The following is a 22,009-nucleotide window of genomic DNA, read 5'->3' as shown; positions in this document are numbered from 1 at the left end:
CACGGGTGGTTGTGAGGATCCTGACGTGGATGCTGGAAGCTGAAAGTGGGTTCTGTGCATGAACAGTATGTGCTCTCAACTGCTGGGCCGTCTTTCCAGCCCTACACTTAGAAGCTTATACCCGGATGTCTCATGATACACATCCTAGCTAGTCTGATGCCTGACAGGCACTGCCTTGCCACTGGTATACGTCCAATTTTAAATGGATTTTTAGGAGAGGCTCATCACTCACTGGTCTCATGGGCATGGCACTGTCACAGATTTGGTTTCTTTGAGATGATCTGATATGCTGCATGTCCCTGAGTTAATTCAGAAGAGCATGAGTGGCCATTTTTTTGTGCGTAACTATTTATTCTGGCAATGCTACGTGCTTGTGCTAGATTGGAGGTGGCCATAGAGTACTCGGGCTCAGAAGGGCTCAAGTTGTGCTGTATAAAATATAGCCCCTTAGGGAAGGCACACCCTGAAATTGCTGAGTCTACAGCATGACATATAGCTATCTTTCCATAAAATCCTCTTCTCTAATGGGCAGTATATTGCTCTTAAATATTACCTTTAAACTCAAGATCATCACCTTTAAATTCTAGAATTAAATGATTCTAAAATTGATAGTTCTCTGTTTTGAATGAAAGTGAAACTGCATATTTTCCTATTCTAGATACTAACCTTCATCAACCAATAATTTTTATTTGAATAATTTGAGTCCAGATTTTCATCCCTATGCCATTTTGTGTCTTTCTTGTTTTTATAATACATTAACCACAATCTTTTTAGTCTTAATTTTTCTCATACTTATTTCTTCCATACTCTTTCCAGCTACTGGAATTGAATTCATTTGACTCTCAGTTGGTAGCAAACTTACAATGAATGATTCTGGAAGGCCATGAATATCCTCTTCTTCATGCATTGTGTTATTAATGTATGTTTCTGTGACAAAGTGCGCAAGAACACTTACATGGATAAGGATTAATTTTAGTTCACAGTTTCAGAAATTTCACACCATGGTTTGTAAGAAGAAGCTTCTGTGTTCCACAGCTGCTCTCAAATAAATACTCAGAGAATTATATTAATTACAAATGCTTGGCGAATAGCTCAGGTGTATTACTAACTAGCTCTTACATTTTAAGTTAATCCCTATTCATTGTTTATGCTCTGCCACATGGTGGTACCTTTATTAGCATAGCATGTTCATTTCCTGCTCCCTCTGCATCTGATTGGCAGCTCTTCACTCTGCCCTTCTTCTTCCCATCATCCTTAGTTTGATTGTCCTGCCTATACTTCCTGCCTACTGGCCAATCAGCATTTATTAATTCAAATGACAAATTCTTGCAGTATACAAAAGGACTATTCCTAGCAATGGTTGATAGGCTATGTAACTTTGGATCTCAGGTAAAGTGGAATGTCATGGCTATGAAAGTGTGTGGCAGAGGAGGCCTATCAGACCATGCCTCATAGTTTTCATAAAGGAGGAAGGCTAGGCATTCTTTTCAAAAGAAGTACTCTAGTGATCTACTTCCTTCTGCAAGGTCTCACGATAGTAACCCATTTATGAGAACAGGATCCTTATGAACTATTAATCTTCCAATAATAATAGTAGTTGTGGGGTTGAAATTTTTATCATATCAGCCTTTGGGGTCTTTTAAAATCCAAGTACACTGCACAGCTTGTAGGCAGTTCTACAGATTTTACAGTGTCCCTTTTCAGACAACTGGACTAGTCTCTGCCTCTTTAAGTATCTCTCAGCAGTCCTGGTAGCTTATATATGATTGGGAAAGGAGGACCCTAGTGCATCTGATCAGTTTCAGGAACTTCCTGAAGCGTATGAGTTGTTTACTCCTGGGTTTCATGGAGCTTCCCTGTAGGACAGGATGATTTAGAACATCTTGTGTCTTAATAACCTTTTCTCCAGAATTAAATGTTTTATCTCAGAGAAATTGCTACACAACACTATGTCATCTAGCTCTTGTAGATAATGGGATAAAAGCTAACACCAAACTTATGGTTTTAGTTATAGGGAGCTTACTTCTTTCTTTTTATAGAATATGTTTCTGAAGTATTTCTTTAACTTCAAAATTAAACAGTACCAAATATCTGTCCACTGTAGACTTTTTGTTAGCATTTAAGTATGATTAACGTTTTGTTCTGATAAGAAGTCTTAATTAAGCTCAGGAAAATCTTCTTCTGGCTTTTGCATTTCTCCTCTCTGTTGCTGCTTTTCATCTGCCCCCAGTCAGGCTTTAAAACTCCTGCTATACATACACAGCACCCCTGAGTCTTTGTCCTGGTTCTTTGTCTCCCCAACTCTTTCTTCTGACTTTTGGAGCGAATTTATCAGTCTTCTAATGCATTGATTCTGCTTTCTGCTGCATGTAATATTCTGCTGACAGTTGCTACTGAGTTTCTATAAAATGTGGCAATTACTATTTTGTTATTTCTGAACAGTTTACTAAGTTCAAAATGTTCCCGTTTCGTGGATCTTAACTCCTGTTTTATTCATCTAATTTTATTAAATGTCAAAATTCCAAAGTACAGGCTAGAGCTGTGTCTTCCTGTTGTTTGCAGCAAACTTGTTTCAAAGGAATATTGTTATATTTTAATAGTAGCTTTCCTTCTTTTTGTTGTTGAATATTTTATAATATCCCCCTATAAAATTCATTTATAGGATAAAATATTTGCTTAATATTAGAAATCAAAATGGATTCTGATTAAAGACGTGTGATGGTTGGTTAGCTCTTCAGACTAAGACTGAAGAAGGTTAATTAATTCATTGTCATTTCAGCAGCATGGAAACTTTAATTCTGTGTGGTATAGTGAGTTGAATTCCATTGCTGGACTAAGTCTTTGCATTCATGTAACTTTCTTGCCTGCCTTGGCAGCATAACTCAACTGGGTTAAGCTCCAACCACTCTCAGCTAAGTGAGCATGCTCCCTTCCCTAGAGATAGTCAAGATATGGGTCATGGATGGCACCGCTTAGGGTACCAAGTGTAGGAGGAAGGCCACTTGTTAGTCCTGGATACTCAAAACCAAATTAACCACACAGAAATTGTATTCATTAAAACATTGCTTGGCCCATTATCTCTAGCTTCTTATTGGCTAACTCTTACACCTTAATTTAACCCATTTCCATTAATCTGTGTATTGCCATGTGGCAGTGGCTTACTGGCAAAACACGTCTATCTCCGGCGGCAGATCCATGGCGTCGCCCTGACTCTTTCCTTCTCCCAGAATTCAGTTCTGTCTTCCCCACCTATCTAAGTTCTGCTCTATCAACAGGCTAAGGCAGTTTCTTTATTCATTAGCCAATGAAAGCAACACATAGACAGAATGACCTCCCAACCACCCAAGTGTACTGTTACCTGAGAGTTCCTTGCTGGCCTCTCTTATTCTCTTCAGGAGTATGGAACCTGTTGCTCACCAATTAGTCCAAGTCGGGATTTAGATAAAATGGTTTGTTGTTCTCAAGTAATATTTTTTTATACACTGGTGAGTGGCACATGGGTGTGCCTCCCCATCTCTTTTCTTATTGTGACTGAAATATACAAGTATAGAGTTGTCATTGTCCTTCATTTTCTTGGTTTCTCTAGTCATGAAAGTGGAGCAGGAAATTAAATACGTAAGCTTATATTACCATGTTGCTTTAGAAGACATACTTAGAGCCTCAGAAAATCATTAAAAAATTCCTGTACATTGAATAAAACTTTTAAACGTGGGGTTTGGGAACAAGACTAGTGAGATGCAGTAATTTTTGTTGGAACACAGTCATGTTTTTAGTATATATATTTAGTTACACAATGTAGCTTCTTCTCTACTCCAGCCACAGAGCTGAGTATATGGAGACCACAGGACCCACAGAAAAACTTTAACTATATGTGGTATGGTTTTAATGACCTGGGGAATGTTGACAGCAAGGTGACTTCCCACCAAGAAATAGTACCTCCTTCAGGTGACCTTTTCTTTTTACCTTTTCTCTCCACCCCCTTTTTGAGTGAGGATCACATTATAGTAGCCTTGAACCCCATCTTCCCACCCCAGCTTCTAAATGTTTACAACCCAGGCATGTGCCATCAGTCCAGGCTTGCCTTGCCTTCTTCTGGGTTAAATTAAAAGGCTTGCTTTATTATGAAGTCCAGGTAGTGATGGTTGCAGCTATCTGTTAGTTTCTCTTTTCTGTTTTCACATTGGCAGTGAAGATGTTTTAGCATTGTTTTAGTACTTGTGGCTTTGGCCTGAAGATGACGAGGGTGGGATGGAGATGATAAGGGGGGATGGAGATGACAAGGGGGGATGGAGATGACAAGGGGGGATGGAGATGACAAGGGGGAATGGAGATGACAAGGGGGGATGGAGGTGACAAGGGGGGATGGAGATGACAAGGGTGGGGTGGAGATGACAAGGGGGAATGGAGGTGACAATGGGGGATGGAGATGACAAGGGGGGATGGAGGTGACAAGGGTGGGGTGAGGACAAGGGTGGGGTGAGGACAAGGGTGGGGTGAGGACAAGAGTGGGGTGAGGACAAGGGTGGGGTGGAGATGACAAGGGGGGATGGAGATGACAAGGGGGGATGGAGGTGACAAGGGGGGATGCAGATGACAAGGGTGGAGTGAGACAGTGACAATGTGTAGATATGCACCTGTAAAACCTCTTAAACATCTTGAAGAACTGTGTTATTTTTGTCTGTTTTCTAAATATGTGCCTCATTTATTATGAAAAACTGGAAAATAACTCGACCATATATGGTTTTACTGTGTGACTTAATTTTCAATGCGGCTGTGTTGGGAAGTAGTGTCTTTAAGTACTAGGTCATCAAGAGGGATTGTGGCTTTTTCCCTCCCATAGGGTATAAGTTCTTGTTCTTGAAAGATTAGATTGCCTACCTCAAGAGTGAATGGTACAAGCCAAACCTGTCCTCCTTTGCGTATTCTTTTGTTTTCTTTACCACATTATGACATTTTTTTTGAGGGGGGGGGTGTTCTTTCACTAGTAACACTTGATGCTGTCACTTGATGTTGCCTACCGAGTTACAAAATAGCTTGAGGCTCTCAGCAGATGGAGCTGATCTTGGCCCTAGAAAAGTGAGCATGACCTTTCTTGGATGTTTAACTTCTAAAACCATGAGACAGGAGCACATCTTTTCTTTAGGAAGAACCCGACCTCAAGTACTCTGGTATAGCAGAGCAACATGAAGGAAGACATGTGTAACACCATCCCCCTTCAGAATCCCGGAACTTGAAGGGTCTTTGAAGAATTGGTATGAAAGACAGCATGAAAAATCATGAAACACTCTTACATCTTTAAATGGTTAGGAAATCTTTTTTTCCCTTTACTACCATTTCTCTCTCATCTGTGGGCAGAATCTTCAGACAGGGACCTGCACCTGTTGCATATCTGTGCCTTTTCCCAATAGAGGTGACACAACATGGGGAGGGTGGCATCAGTGCCAAAACTTCCCTTGCTCACTCCTTCATACACCAAGCAAGGCTCCTTATGATGCATCTTTTGAAGACAGTCTGAGACCATCCCCACACTAAGCTCTGGTGAGTTTCCCAGTGCATTTCTTGTGTGGCTGAAAGTGTGGCTGTAAGTTTAGAAAAACTTTGTGGAAAAAACGTGAGGATTATGAAGATTCTTTCTCTTCATGGAGTTCATCTGGTTCTCTGGCACGTGAGCCATTTCAAGGGAGCTGAGTGGGAGAACTGAATGGATGCTACGCTCAGGTGCCTCTCTGGCTTTCCTGCACTAGAGGCATTTCCTTAAAAGCAATCCCCCTCTACCCCACTATTTTAGACGTTATTGCCATTTTATTTTAGACATGCAGCCATTTTCCCCACAGCTGAGATTTTCTGCTGTACAGTTGTGGGCCCTTAGTACATCTTTGCCTTCATCCTTCTTGGTTGCACTTCTGTGCTTTCTCCCCAGTATTGTCTAGCTCTGAAAGAGAGTACTCTGCCACCCAGGACTCCTGAAAAGGCCATGCATGCTGTGAGCTGACTAATTCAACCTAACAGTTGTTAGCCCAGTGTACAACAGAATTAATTCTCTTACCTTCCTTAGCTCTTGAAAGAAAGCCAATGGAGTAGATTTGGGTCAAAAGAATATTGTTTACTTCAGTTTTTAAAGGAGGGAATCGGTCACGGATAGGAGGAAGCAAAAGTAACTACATTTTTGTGGTTTATAACTTTGCTAATTCCATTAATTGTTCATTTGTATTTCAGTTGTATTTACAATTATATTTGCAAAACATACAGTGAAAAGTCTACAATGTCTGCAATAAAGAATACATCATGGCTTATCAGGGTTTATTTATAGACTGAATTCTTTGAACTTGGCCTAAGAGATTTCTTCTAGTCAGAGCCAGGGATTTTAGTAAACAAAACAACAGATCTTACGCGTTTTCCAGTGCTTTCTTATTTAAGTTGTTAGTGATACAAAATGAGAAATACATACTACTAAGGAAAATAAAACCCAATAGGATTTAGTCAAATAAATAAACATCAAGTCCAAAAGCTTTTTAAAAGATGAACTTAGAGTTATTTGCTTTTCCAAAATTGATTAACACTATATTTCAGTTCTTAAATTAAAATTAATGTTTTATGATATATCTCAAATAGTATTATCCCAAAGTTTTCATTTTTTAAATATTTTATGGAATGTACAGATATTGAAGAATTATAATTTACAACATAGCTGCACAAATCTTTAGTAAGATGCTGCGACAAGAAGTTATTTATAAAGACTTAATGAGACATGAGATAAAGGACAATTAATGAAAAAGAAAATTTAAATGTTTAGTTTCCTATAAATTGGATTGATTTTAGTGTGTTTGATGTTTTCTTTCTAAACACAAGCTTTTTTGTTTTGTTTGTTTTGTTGGTTGTTTTTGGAGGGGAGGCGGGCCTATCTTTAAAAGAGAAAGTTAGAATTAAATTGAAATGATATTTGCTTTTTACTGATTTTCTTTGTGACTTTACAAATTATAGGAAAATAAAGCATGGAAAGGTGTAGGGACCAGAAGTGTCAGTTTTATCTAAAATAAGTCTGCTTAATAGAATACAGTTTTGAAATCAAACTGAGTTTTTTAAATCTATACATATTTATTGAGGATTCTTGTGTCAGGGACCAATGAATACTGTATTAATTTGCATAATCTAATAACAACACTAAGAATGAGAACACATTAAAGTCTTCATTTTAGTTGTGTTGCAATGGAGATGTAGAACAGTGAGACAATATATCCTCAACCCTACAGGACACGCTGCCAAGCTGAGCTTCTGGTTAGGCCCTGGGGCAAACACACTCATGCAGGTTGCTCAGGGCAGTGGTTTCCCATATGGGGTCTCCAGCCAATGACATCTGAACTACATGGAAATATTCCACGTGCTCAGGCCACACCCCAGAACGCTGAAGCCCTGGGTCAGAGCTGGGTAGACTTAGAGGCATTGCACGCTGAAGTTTCCAGAAAGAGACACTGCTCTCTGCCTTGTTTTCCAGTAAGCTAGCTGAATAAAGGGTCATACAAATATTTGCCCTTAAACTGACAGGTGCTGACGAAAAAGGTGTGTTTGGAAGGGCAGTTATGCAAAAAAGAATGTGAGGGGAGGGGAAGCTTTGGGGTTTTAAGCATTGAGGAAAAAAAAAAACATTTTAATTCCAAGGATGAAGGAAGGAAATCATTTCCACTTTCAGCAGAGTGGGCAGGTTTTGCTTGCTGAGACTCTGAAGTAATCGCTGAAATGGTTTCAGTGCTTATGAACACTATAGCAGCGAGAACAGAATGATTGCCTGCCTCCTCTCTGTTTCGTCATCTTCTGTCCGCTTGAGTTTCGAACAAGTGTTCCCAGAATTGACAGTTACGGAGCAGTCAGCAGCCATCCACTGAAGACCACCTCAAGCAATAATGCCATCCTTTGCTTAGACGAGTTTAGCATTAGATGCTAAAACCACTACTCATTCACAGTGCTACTCAGGTAACTCCAAGGCAAGTCTAACAGAAACCACAGTCTCTTGCACCATGAGGCAGCAGAACTGAGCATCACAAAGTGTATAACATGTCAATCATTCATCCCGCTAGCTGAACTCCACACTCGTCATGGGACAGTGTCTTTGAAACCCTTCTGATGGCTTTGCAGGCTAAACAGAGTCTTTGCTCTTTCCTTTCTGCTGCAAACAGGGATTTGCCATAAAGTAAGCAGCGTGAGCTGTCTGCTCTTTGCAGCGTCTCTGAGGAGATGGCTCTGATATGCACCACTGTGTTCAATCACTTGAAAGGCAGTAATGCAATTAGGCCGTCCTTTAGACAAGAACTGCTGTTGCTTTCAGTTCACTTCCAGGCCTGACACAAGTAAATCACTTCGATAAAATCCTCCCCCCCCCCACTCCCAGGGAACAGCATAAGTAATGATACCAGCGATCTAGCAAGGACAAAATGAATGTAATGTACTTTTTATAGAATAGCAAAATGTTTCACAAGGCAGTGATTCATCGTGTCATTTGGAAAATGAGTTTTCTTTTGTTGAATGTGAAGATGTTTAAATGGTGTTCTCTAAAGGCACTTTTGGAGAGGCAAAAACTACACACCTCTTTGGAATTTAAATGCTTACACATGAACGCCCTAAAAAAGGAATATATTTTTGAAACATACTGCTATATTCTCTTATAGTTATTCAAAAAAAGGCATTTTCCTATGCTATTTAAGCAAATTCTTTTCCTTATATATAAACAGTGACCAATTCTTTTAACTTTTTATTTTAAACATTAACGGCATGACTCAGGCACAGACTTAAAAGACATCGACTTTGGTGTAGTTTTTGATTGTCATTTTATGATGGGTTGTTTAGCCAACTTGACTTTCTTCTTAGTCACCCAGCTTACCCTAGGCGGAGACCCTTTTTGATATTACAGTGTGTTGAGTCGTTAGTCAATATTACTAGCTCTAGAGGCTGCTATCTTCAGCAGTACAGAAGTGTGGTCTGTCGTGATTAAAGCCATCCTTTCTGTTTAGTCTTTTTAATTAACATATTAGTGTTGTGCTTCAATACATGCACATTACACACACACACACACACACACACACAGAGACTAAATCTAGTTCTTTGTTCTTTATCATCCTATGTTCCCACTTCCTGACCTCTAATTATCAACTTCCATCAGAACATTTTTTTCTGTTAACTGACACACACAAAACACATGTTTCCATAAGCAAGGTTTCATTTAACTTCAGGTCTTTTCGTTCTATCATTTTGCTGAAAAAGACAGGATGTCGTTTCCCCTCCTGGTGCCATATTATACCATCATGAGCATATATACTATCATGAATATATCTACTGCATTCTCTACTTTCTTCCCTTCCCCCCCTTCCTCTTTTTTTCTCATCATTCTCCTTCAAGGGGAAGATATTTTTTGTCTTATTTGCTAATACTCCTACAATTTCTATAACATATTGTTCCTGGTAACAATTCCATATATCTGCACCTATATAAATAAGTGTACAAAAGTATATTTATTTACTTGAACATAAGACTGAACTTGTGTAGAAAATATTTTGTTCCCCAGTTTACAAACAAAGAGAGGTTAGGCTAGTAATAAGGGTTGGAGTGCTGTAGGTAGTCCACCTCCTCATGGATTCATTCATACAGTCAATGAATGGCATTAACATTTATGGCATTTCCAATGTAACATGAAATCTCCTATGTCTTTTATGTTGATATAAAAGCTGATATGATGATTATTATTTTTATTAATCCATTATCATAAGTCCCAGAAATGTTATTTTTGAACATCAGATCTTTTATGTTCTGCCTTTGGTAAGCTGTGAGAATCATATGACATTTTATACTTTATAATTATTTTTGAATAAATAATGCATGCACCAAAAGTTCAAAACTTAGAGAATAGTGCTTGGTGAAAATTTTCTTCCGCATATCTCCCCTTCATTGTAAATCTCTCTTCATGTTGGAATTACCTGGGAAATTCTGCCAGTTACTGAAGCCAGTGTTCTACCCGTGGACGCTGTGATTGAGTTGATCTAGGAGTCCTGGTGGGCTTTGAGATTCTTAGAAAGACATCATCATAAGGAGCACTGCTCTGAGAAAAGGTGTTGTATCAAGGGCGAGAAACAGACAAAACACAGAAAACATTTTTTGGTAGTATCTTTTTAAAAATTTTTTATTGATTTTATTGAGCTCTACATTTTTCTCTGCTCCCCTCCCTACTTCTCTTCTCCACTTGAACCCTCTCCCATGGTCCCCATGCTTCCAATTTACTCATGAGATCTTGTCTTTTTCTACTTCCCATATAGATTAGATCCATGTATGTCTCTCTTAGTGTCCTCGTTGTTGTCTAAGTTCTCTGGGATTGTGATTTGTAGGCTGGTTTTCTTTGCTTTATGTTTAAAAACCACATATGAGTGAGTATATATGATAACTGTCTTTCTGGGTCTGGGCTACCTCACTCAATATGATGTTTTCTAGCTCCATCCATTTGCCTGCAAATTTCAAGATGTCATTATTTTTTTCTACTGTATAGTATTCCAATGTGTAAATGTGCCACATTTTCCTTATCCATTCTTCGGTCAAGGAGCATTTAGGTTGTTTCTAGGTTCTGGCTATAGCAATGCTGCTATGAACATAGTTGAGCACATGTCCTCATGGCACGATTGAACATCCTTTGGATATATACCCCAAGGTGGTATTGATGGGTCTTGAGGAAGATTGTTTCCTAGTTTCACAGAAAGCATTTTTTTTAAATAACACTGGGACTGAAGCAACAAAAGGCAGTACAGTCGTTGAGGACAAAGCAAATGGAGAGAGGAAAGTGATGCCCCAGTACATTACTTTTGAGGGTGTTCAGACCCTGACATGGGAGTGAGAAAGGGAGGTGTGCTTGCAGGCTTCCTTGAGAAGTCAGAGTGGAAGAGTCCTGTGTTAGGAGACTTCGGAGGATACTTGAGGGAGAGGGAGAGGTGAGGGTTTAAAGAAAAGAAACCCAGAGATCGAAGAAGAATCTTTCTCGGGTGTTCTGAAAGATGTGAAGGGATTTCCAGAACGAGATAGAAGCAGAAGGGCTAAGCAGCAGTAGTGTTGACACAGGGGTGAATACCTCTCAACAGGATACTGGGCAAAATTCCTGAAAGATTTGTTTCACAAGGGGAGGGAAAAATAGCCCTGGGTTAAGGACAGTCCTACCTAACATATCCTTGGAAGAAGAATTGCAAAGTATTTCTAATGTAACCACGCCCCACAGCAAAGTTTCAGAATATGTGTGGGAGCGTGAGGACTTGCAGTACCTGGCAAGATCAGTTCCCAACGCCTGGTGACTAGGTCGAGCCTAAACATCAGCAGAGAAAGAAGAGACCAGGTATGTAAAGAGGTGAAAGAATATGCCTGACCATGAGGGTAAATTAGCTGAAATTAATACCAACGTCATGCCAATCTGATAATCAACAAAGATAATCAGATAGTTGTCACGACTATTTCACATATACAGAGTTAGATGCATGGAAGATGAAGAAAAGATCCTCGTTAAATTCTGAAAGAAGTGACTATTTACAAAGTCAAATGTAGACTGGGTGGGCGGAGGGCAGATTAGACACAGCAGATGACGAAATTTGTGAGATCCAAGACAGAGTAATAAACACTCAAGGATGAAAGAGAACAAAGAGACAATTTAGACAACACAACGAGCTTCAAGAGGCATCACATATATGTAACTAGAGACCCCGGAAGGTCGCTGGAGGGTGGGAAAAGAAATGTAATTTCCCCCAATTTAACAATTAAATACGCAATCCAGAAGGTTCGACCAGGCTGAGCTCAAGAAGCACGAAGAAAGTAAAAGCTACAGCATAATTGAATGGCTGGAAGTCAATGACAAAGGAAACACTGGAAGCACTGAGGGGATTAAAGACATTATGTCAGAGGAACAAAGCTGAGGATGACAGCGATGACGATGACAGACTTCTTGTGACTAAGGAACTGTCTTTGAAGATCTGAGGGGAAACGTGCGTGGGTAGAGTTATGACAGCCACCAGAATGAACTGTCTTTGAAGAGCCAAGGGGAAGCGTGCGTCGGTAGAGTTATGACAGCCACCAGAATGACTTCTTAAAATCAAAAGCAGAGCAAAGGTTCTTTTCCAGATACACAAAAGCCAACGACTTCATTCCCACCATCTAGTTGCTCTGTAGATCAGTTAAAGGAAGTCTTTTAGGCAGAAGCGATTGTGCTAGGTCCCATTCTGGATCTCCAGGAGGAAAGGAAGATTGGCAGAAATGCAAACTACTTGGATAAACAAAATGTTTCCATATCATTTAAATCTTTAAAAGATGTAAAAGTAGCAAGTGGAATTTATACAACATACAATGTTTTAAAAGATAGACACAACACTAGAAGGGGTAAATTAAATATATAACTGCAAGGTTTTTTAAGTGCTGGGGACTGGAAAGATTCTTCTGCTGTCCTTGAAAGGTGCAATATCACCTTAAGGTAGACTGTAACAAATTCAGTATTAACTATAAATGTGGAGACAGTCGGTAAAGTAATGGAAGGAAGCTGTAACTGCTAAACAAGAAAAGGAGATAAGGAAGGACTATGAAGCTGTAGCCATAAGGGAAAGATGATAAGGATAAAAAACAGCTGAAAGACAGGTGGTAGTGGCACATGCCTTTAATCCCATCACTCAGGAGGGAGAGGTAGGCGAATTTCTGTGAGTTTGAGGCCAGCCTGGTCCATAAGTTCCAGGAGAGCCAGGACTGGTACCCAGAGAAACCCTGTCTCGAAAAACCAATAAATAAATAAATAAAAGAATAAAAGCAAAACTACAGCTGAGAACAAACAGGAATTGAAAAAAAAAAGCAGCAAGCACAAACGAACAAACAACAAACAAACAAAACCCGCAAAGCAGCAGACAAAAGCAGCCACTAGCAGTCAGCCGGGAATATCACCTGCACATGTGCTAAGCGCCCTCATCAAAAGGTGGAGGCTAATGCCCATAAAGGACATGTTAAATCATAAAGAAATGACTTGAAAGTAAAGCCATAGAAAACAAGTGTAACAAGTTAACACTAAAGAAGACCAAGCTGGGCATGATGATACAAGCTAAGTCCCAATATGTAGAAACTGGAGGAAAGTGATTTGGGAGTCCTAGGAAATCTCCTTGGTTACAGGAAATCCTATCTCAAAAAGAGAAAGAAAAGAAAAGAAAAAGCTAGAATAGTTGTATTATCAAGGTAGGGCTGACTGGAATCAAATGTCACCTCATTCTCAGGAGCGTGCTCTCTTAGACCTATATACACACCCAATATCAGAACTCTGAGCCTGACAGGACTACAAGGGAAACAGACAATCAGTGAACCAGAGTTGGAAACTTCAGAGCCTCTTTCAATAGGAAATAGGCAAAAATGAGAAAGCAGTCAGAATATTAGAACAACTCTATTATCCAGCCTGACTCAGTCTACATTTAGAAAGCACCCCTTTCAACAGTAGTAGAATATGCCTTCTGTTTAAGTGACAGATCACTTACCATAGTGACAGATCTGTCCCATAAAATGAGACTCAATAAAGTCAAAGATATGTGCCTTTTATGAAATATTTCTCTGAAATAAAGAAACAGTAGGAGAAATCATTAACATGAAGATATCTTGATAAATTCTTAAATACTGTAAACCATATAGTAGATATAAATGAGAAAAATATCAAGAGAGTTAGAAAATATCTTGGACTGAAGAAAAAGGAGAGCATATGGGAAACTGTTGAACACTACTGAGTAGTATAGTCTTCCTTTAGAAATGAGGAAATGTCTAAGACCAATGACCCACATCTTCAATCTCAAAGAAACTAGGAGAGGAAGAACAAATCGATTCAAAGAAGGAAAAAACCATAAGAGCTCTCAGCAGCACCATGGCGGTCAGTAAGAACAAGTGCCTGAAGAAAGCCATCAGGAAGGCAGTGATCTTTTTCGAAGAAAAGTTGGTATGATGTGAAAGCTCCGACTATGTTCAATATCAGAAACATTGGAAAACACTGCTCACAAGGACTCAGGAACCAAAATTGCATCTGATGGCCTCAAGAGTCGTATGTTTGAAGTGAGCCTTGTTGATCTACAGAAGGACAAAGCGGCTCTTAGAAATTTCAAGGTAATTACTGAGGATCTTTAGGGTAAAAACTGTCCAACTAACTTTCACGGCATGGATCTTACCTGGGACAAAATGTGTTCCATGGTCAAGAAGTGGCAGACCATGATTGACGCTCATGGTGATGTCAAGACAGCCGATGGTTATTTGCTCTGTCTGTTCTGTGTTGGTTTCACTGAAAAGCACTCCAGCCAAATACGCAAGACCTCCCATCCACAGCACTAGGAGGTTCCCTAGATCCAGAAGATGATGAAAATTATAATCTGAGAAGTGCAGACAAAATGACTTGAAGGAAGTGGTTAATAAATTGATTCTAGACAGCATTGGGAAAGACACAGAAAAAGCCTTGCCAGTCCATTTATTCTCTTCATGATGTCTTTGTTAGAAAAGTGAAAATGCAGAAGAAATCCAAGTTTGAATTGGGAAATCTCTTGGAGCTCCCTGGTGAAGGTGGTAGATCTGGGAAAGCTATTGGTGATGAGACAGGTGCTAAAGTTGAACGGGCTGATGGATATGAGTCACCAGTCCAAGAATCTGTTTCTAATAGTGACAAATAAAAAGTCTTATTTGTGGGGGGAATAAAAGAAAATAAGGGGAGAAAAGCAGGAACATGAATGCAGAGATGAATAAAATTGACACTTTTCCAGTCAAACAGATCAGGAAGGAAACACAGTCCTCGTTATTAAGCATGTGGGGACTAACACCACTGTTGAGACGGCATAATCTCTCATCTTTAAGACCGCCATGAAGAATTGACCAGAGCAAATTGGGCTATGGTAGTGGTTCTTAAGTTGTGGTTACAACCCCTTTGTGGGTTAAGTGAACCTTCACAGGGGTCACCTAAGAGCATCAGAAAACACAGATATTTCAATGACAACTCATAACAGTAGACAACTACAGTTATGAAGAAGCAATGAAATAATTTTATGGTTGGAGCTCACCACAACATGGGGAACTGTATTAAAGGGTCTCAGCACTGGGAAGGTTGAGAACCGCTATTCTATGTTATGTGTGGGGAGTTGTAGTGATCACAGTAATTGAGATGGGAAGACTCTTCCCCCGTAAGTTGATTTTGTAAGAGTATTTTATTACAGCAAAAAGACAGGAAGCTAAGACAAGGAGTAATAAAGGAATATTATCATAGTACAATAATCAGCACACTTAGGATTTCACAATTTAAGGGAGGCAAATAATTTTTTTGAAGACAAAAACTATCAAATGCATTTGATAGTTGTGAATTTGTAATTAGTGTTTCCATAAGAGCTAAGGTGCCTCCTGATGACTTATACAAAATGTTTAAATAATGTACAATAACAAAAATTCCCAGCTTTTCTAGTAAACTGAAGGGAAGGGTTATGTGATGGTTAGTTTTAGTGATCAACTTGACAGGACCTGTAGTCACTTGGGAGGTAGACCTCTAAGCATGCGTGGTTATCTTGATTGTGTTAACTCAATCCCATCTCTTGTGGGTGAGGTGACACCATGCCCTAGCTGGATCCTGGACTGTGTAAGTGGAGGCAGCATGCTTGCTTCTCTTTTTTTTCTGATTGTGACTACAATATGACCTGCTATCCCAGGCTCATTCTGTCTTATTCCTGTCATGGTGAACTGTGCAATATGAGCTGTAACAAACCCTTTCCCCTTAGCTTGCTTTGGTAGGCTATTTTATTATAGCAACAGGAAGAAAATCCAAGTATACTTTTAAAATGAAGTTATGACGACATAGTTATCGTAAGACGAAGATTGAGGAAAGATATTGCAAAATAGAAAATAAGAGTCTAATATTCCTTTTTGAATATACATGGGAAAAGTTTTAAAATAATTCTAGGAGATTGAGTTAAACAAAACAACATTAATAGGACCAACTAGAGTTTTCCCCAGAAGTACAAAATTATTTTAATACTAGAAGTTTACCCAGTGTAACTGATCAAATTAACTTAAAAAAAACTCATTTGATTTTCTTTATAGACACAAAAAATAACAAAAACAAAATCAAAAGGAAAAATTTATTGCTTATTTAAAAAAATTCTCTCAGCAACATGGGATGAGAAAGGATCAATTTTTTGAATTTCATTAAACTAACTCCAATGGAAACCATCCACCAAGCCCTGGGAGCAATGTTGTGTATATGGTGTGGGATCTCACTAAGTGAATCTGACCACATCTATTCAGAGCTGTGCAGGTGATTATGGATGTTGCAGTAAGATGGGGGAAAAGTAAAATAAAATTTATTATGAACAGAAGCAAAGAATTGAAATCACTTCTGATCCTAGATATCACGACTGCATACAAATGCAAATCTTTGTTTTTTTTTTTTTTAATATTTACTTATTTATTATGTATACAATATTCTGTCTGTGTGTATGCCTGCAGGCCAGAAGAGGGCACCAGACCTCATTACAGATGGTTGTGAGCCACCATGTGGTTGCTGGGAATTGAACTCAGGAACTTTGAAAGAGCAGGCAATGCTCTTAACCACTGGGCCATCTCTCCAGCCGAAATGCAAATCTTTGAAAGAGTCACTGGGACAAATACGTGTGCTAGCAAAGCTGCAAGCTACATGCAGCATGCAAAAGAAAACTGCATTCATATCTACTATAAATGAGAAGTTGAAAATTGAAATTAAAAAGCATTTAGTAGAACATGAAACGTTTTGAGATAAGTGTGGCTCTGATGTGTCAGGCTGGTATATTTAAATCTATTTAGCTCTATTTAGTGATAAACAGAAGGAGCTGTTCATGGGCTGAAAGAGACTCAATATTATAAATGTCAACTCTCCATAAATTGGTGTACATCTCAGACACAATCCTGATAAAAATTTCAGTAATCTTAAAAATAAATCAATAAGTACTAAATTTATATGGAAATAAAGAAACTAGAGTAACCAATACAGTTTTGAATAAAAAAATGAATCTGGGGTACTGGTAAAAACTCATTTTGATACTTTAATTCAGCAACAGAAATTAGGGCATTGTGGTTTTTGGTGATTTCTACAAACAGAGACCAACAAAACATTAGAATGTGCAGAAGTGGGCTCTCACCATTATCTGTTGGGGACAAGACCCCACAGCGTTGATTATTTAAACTTTTAGGACCCCAAATACTCTGTTAATTAGACAGCATCTTCACAAGTGTGGATATATCTCTGTGAAATGTCAAATGTTACATTGAATAGTTATTGTGACACTTGATTTATTTTCTCAGTTCTTCAGTAAGCACTTGGGTGTTTGGCTTCTCCTTTCTCATTCCACACAATTTAAAAGTATCAATTTTTTTGGCCCTTTGATAGGTCATAACTATGTTTTTTTGAAAGAGTTATTTGCCCTCTTGGGAGACCCTCTTCAAAGACAATGTACCAGCGTTTCTGAGGGTCTCGATTTGCTCATGTTCCTGTTACAGCTTTTCTGTAATTTTCAGTTTAAACACCACAAAGATCTTCTAGGTCCATTATCCAAGTTGTTCTTATTGCCATGTACTCTCTGTGTTTACATTCTTAGTGAATAATGAGTCATTTTATAACTGATATTATGAACTTTTCCCAATATTTTATCATATCCTGAGCCAGTACATTTGAATCAATTCGTATCTGTTTTGAATCATTATCTGCTGAAGTCTGTAAGATTTATTGCCATTCATCACTTTTTGCTTCATTAAATCCCATCCTCCTATGACCATATTTCATTGCTCTGTGTTCTTCTATTTCTACCTAGTTGTATTTATTTGCACTTAGGCGTCTGAACTCATGTTCCAGAAGTCTCTTTACAGTGAATGAACGTACAAGCTTTGAAAGTTGTCTTGCCCTTTGGCTGAAAAAATAGGCTAGTGAACCCCCAACCTCCTTTCAGAAGAGAACTGTGATATGTCCCTCTGTTCCACAGGGAGAGTGTGGAGAGCCTCATCCAGAAGCATTCCTATGCCCGGTCACCTATCCGCACCTACGGAGAAGAGGATGTACTGGGAGAGGAGAGCCAGACAACTCCAAATCGAGGTAAGGCTGTCTACCATGTGGAGATGTGGAGCTGCTGGAGGCCAGAGCACTTGATAGGGAATGAAGGCAGGTTGCTGATGGAATATCTGGTCCTCTGGGCGTGCATGTCAATAAGTGCCTTCAAGCCTTTTCAAAAGAAGCAATCTCCAATGCTGATCTTCCTATGCCTCTTTAGTTTGCTTGAGTGGCTACTCTGTGGTGTGTTTTGCTGGTAACAGACATAGAACCTTTGAATAGGGTAGGGATGGGTTTGTCTGTGACTTACTGCCAAAGAGCCACCAATCACAGTCCTAGACAGTTTCTTACTATTTTTGAATCTCAGCTTTATTATTTGAAAATTAGGGATATTTTGTTAGGATCAAAGTTCAAAATGAAGAACACTTTTAAAAGAGGAATATCATGACAGAGGGCTATCACTGACCCTAATAGTTGAAGCAAGAATTAAACCAAGGGGTAGAGAAATGGCTTGGTTACCTAGAGTTCCCTGACTTGGAGAATCAGAGACAAACAAACCCCTGGGCTCCCTGGCTTCCAGCCTGCCATAATAAGCTAGCTCCAGAATAGTAAGAGACTGTACCTCAAAAACGGGGTGGGGAATGACACCCGAGGTTGTCCAGTACACACTGCACACGTGACACAAATCTCCAAGAGAAGACAGAGCACACAGGAAGCATGAAAGACGGGAAAGACAGAGTAGAGAGGCCAGTGGGGTCCTACCTTAGGATGGTACCATGAGCAAAGAATTTTTATTTTTTTTTTCTGGGTCTGTTTCTAAAATACCAAGCAACACAATTAGTGAAAACACAGGGCATTTCTAATAACTCAGGGAAAGGAAGCCACAAACCATTACGCAGTTGGAAAATTCAGCATTCCTGGTGTAGGAGAATTTATTCTTTGGGTTTTCATGATGACTTTGGGAAAAGGTGGCTTTGCTGAGACATATCTGGTCTCCTACAGAGAGGTGCTACAGATATGTGGAGCTCTTTAAGGAAATGACGTCATATTCTCCGGCAAAGCATCACTGCTTGGCTACTCCGGAATATGCAGGCCGTGCAATCAGCTGAGTGCTTTTCTGTCTAGTTAGTTCTTCCTTCCGTGTAGGATGCCAACGATACCTTCTTATCTAGAAAGTTGGATCTGCACTTTAGTAAGGTTCATGTTGGTTTGTCTTTTTGAAATGCTGATATAACATTTTTCCCTCTTTTAAAAATGTTAATAGTTTTATTAATTCTTTGAGAATTTCATAGAGTGTGTTTTGATCACATTCAGCTCCCTCTCCAAACTCTTCCTAGACCCACCCACACTTCTTTAGCCTCCTGACTTTGAGTTCTCTTCTTTCTTTTTTTCTATTTGTTTTACACACACACGCACACACACACATGAGTGATTTATCTACATGTATGCTTGTGTATCATGTACATGCCTGGTGTTTGTAGAGGTCAGAAAAAGGCATCAGATTCCCATGAGACTGGAGTTACAGACGGTTGTGACCTATCATGTGGGTGCTGGAACTCAAACTGTCCCCTGGAATACAGTGTTCTCAACTGATGAGTCAACAGTCCATCCCCTTCTTTAGAAATAATTGAGTCCCATCTGTTGACCAACTACTATTGAGTGTGGAGAATTAGCAACTTTTTTAAAATAAACTGATCTTAAACTGGGTACAGCTGCACATGCCTTTAATGCCAGCACATAGAAGGCAAAGTTTTCAGTGAATTCAGGCCAGCCTGGTCTATATAGTGAATCCCAGGATAGCCAGGGCTACATACTAAGACGCTATCTCAAAATAACAACAACAAAAATAAACTGATCTCTAGTTCTTCATCAGTATATTTACAGAGCCACCTAAATCTAATGAGTGTTTTTCTTCCAGGATCAGCCTTTACAACATCTGACAATTTGTCTCTCAGTTCCTGGGTATCATCGTCTTCCAGTTTCCCTGGCTTTCAGCATCCACAGACCCTGACTGCTCTTGGCACCAGCACAGCATCCATAGCAACACCCATTCCTCACCCTATACAGGGTTCTCTGCCACCATATAGCCGCCTGGGAATGCCTCTGACCCCATCCGCCATTGCCAACTCGATGCAGGGAAGTGGTCCTACATTCCCATCATTCCATATGCCTCGATATCATCACTACTTTCAGCAGGGGCCCTATGCAGCCATCCAAGGACTACGCCACTCCTCTGCTGTGATGACGCCGTTTGTATGACTCTTCTGAGAGTCGGGGGAGCTAGATCCAGAATGTGCAAATGGGTATGAAAATATAGGAGGGGAATGGGTGGGTGGGATGTGGGGAATTGGAGCAGGGGCTCTCCAGGAAATACAGGACATATTAAAGACGCGAGCTGGACTCACAGTGTAGGCGAGTGCACCATGGGCCAGGATTCGTCTGCAGCTGGATTCAGTGTAAAGTTTAGCCTGCTCCTACAACCAACAAGACATCAGTTTACCTAGGAAGCTTAATGCTCTAAAGCAAAGGAATCTCCAGGTGCGTTATTCCTAGTGTTTAAAAGTCCTGTTGATTCAGTATTGTATAAAATCCTTGTGTATAGGTTTTCTTTCTATCAACAGGTTCTAAGCATCGTCCAGAAGGCAATACTACATAGCATGTTGAAATGCTCAACTCCGTTTCTCCCAGTGTGAAATGGGAGCCAATAGCGAAAAGTTTGTAGTGCTGTGGCTTAAGCACGTTTAGTTTCCTTTCTGTCAGTTTGCTGGGGAAGGGGCGGAGTCGGTGCTAATGCATCCTGTGGTGTGAACGAATAGCGGGAGCTGCCTTTCCTGAGTTCCTGCTGCCCACGGGCCAGGACACCAGCAGCTCTGTCTTCAGTCCTTTCCCCCTTTCTTTTTCCTAATAATTCTTTTTCTTGCAAAAACCTTGCAGGTATGCAGGGGAAACCCTCTGTCTGTTATTTTAGAGTAAGATGTTCTGTTATTATCGAAGAGGTTGGCTTTTGGGGTGCTGCATTCTCAATAGGCTGCTGGCGTGGCCACCGAGGATCTCTCCAGAGCCCGTGTGTGGTGATCGGCAAGGTTCCCCTGTACAAACTACAATCAAAATATGGCGGTTCTCGTCTGAAGGGATTTCTCTGCCATGCGAACCAAAGTCCCCTTCATTTTTGCCTCCTTGTCGGGGATCTTTTGCGTATTAAACCGCATTGGGCCAACATCTGATTTTTTTAGAATCTGCTTTATTGCTGCTGCCATTGTCGTCAGGGGTTCGCTATTGGCCATTCTCTCACAGGTGGCTCACCACGCTTTCACGTATGCCTGCGGGCATGGGTGTGCCCTGCCTCTGACTTCTCTTATCTATCTGTGATACATTTACAGACTCCCTTCCTACACCCCCCCCTCCGTCGCTAACATGAAACTGCATGTTAATCCGGTGACTCCCTGACAGAAACACTGACCGTTCTTACCAGCAAACTAGGACTGCAGCCAGCTTCTTGCTTCCTTCTTACGCGTCCCCTCTATAAATACACTAGAGATTATGTTTTACTGCTATATAATCAATATGTTATTTTTGAACAACATGTATCTTAGCATTTACAGTCCAGGGAAACAAATCTGGTATTTTACAATAATAAATCCCTGATAGCATAGATTTATTAAAGTCGTTAGACCTTCAGCTTTGAAGACAGTGTGTTCCACCTTTAGGATGTGACTGGTTTGCTTCACACAGTTCCCCGAACTTTATTTTAGTTTAAATTTCGTATGTAGTTTTCATTCTACTCTGTTCCTACTTCAAATGTATTGAATGTGCTAGAAGACACGGGAAATGGCACTCCTGACGGTAGAAGAGAATTTAGGCATCAGCTCAATATAGGTACCGCATCACTCGGCAATTTGATTTGGTAGTTTTGTTAGATGTTTCCACGCTGAATGACTTTCT

At 39.9% G+C, this 22,009-nt stretch overlaps 1 protein-coding gene and 1 pseudogene across 1 annotated transcript in view; both read left to right on the top strand.

Moving 5' to 3' along the window:
- Tbx20 (T-box transcription factor 20) overlaps positions 1-20,326 on the top strand; it is a 53,623-nt gene extending 33,297 nt beyond the window's left edge. Inside the window, exons 7-8 of the mRNA XM_057768161.1 lie at positions 18,003-18,112; positions 19,986-20,326. Of these exons, the coding sequence (XP_057624144.1) occupies positions 18,003-18,112; positions 19,986-20,326 (451 nt within the window). The remainder of the gene's footprint in view (positions 1-18,002; positions 18,113-19,985) is intronic.
- Positions 13,892-14,681, top strand: LOC130872596 (40S ribosomal protein S3a-like; annotated as a pseudogene).
- Positions 20,327-22,009: the final 1,683 nt, after the last annotated feature.

The sequence above is a fragment of the Chionomys nivalis genome, chromosome 4 (genome assembly GCF_950005125.1).
Source record: "Chionomys nivalis chromosome 4, mChiNiv1.1, whole genome shotgun sequence".
NCBI lineage: Eukaryota > Metazoa > Chordata > Mammalia > Rodentia > Cricetidae > Chionomys > Chionomys nivalis.
Note: the sequence above shows the minus strand (reverse complement) of the source record. Positions and strands in the feature narration are given on the sequence as shown.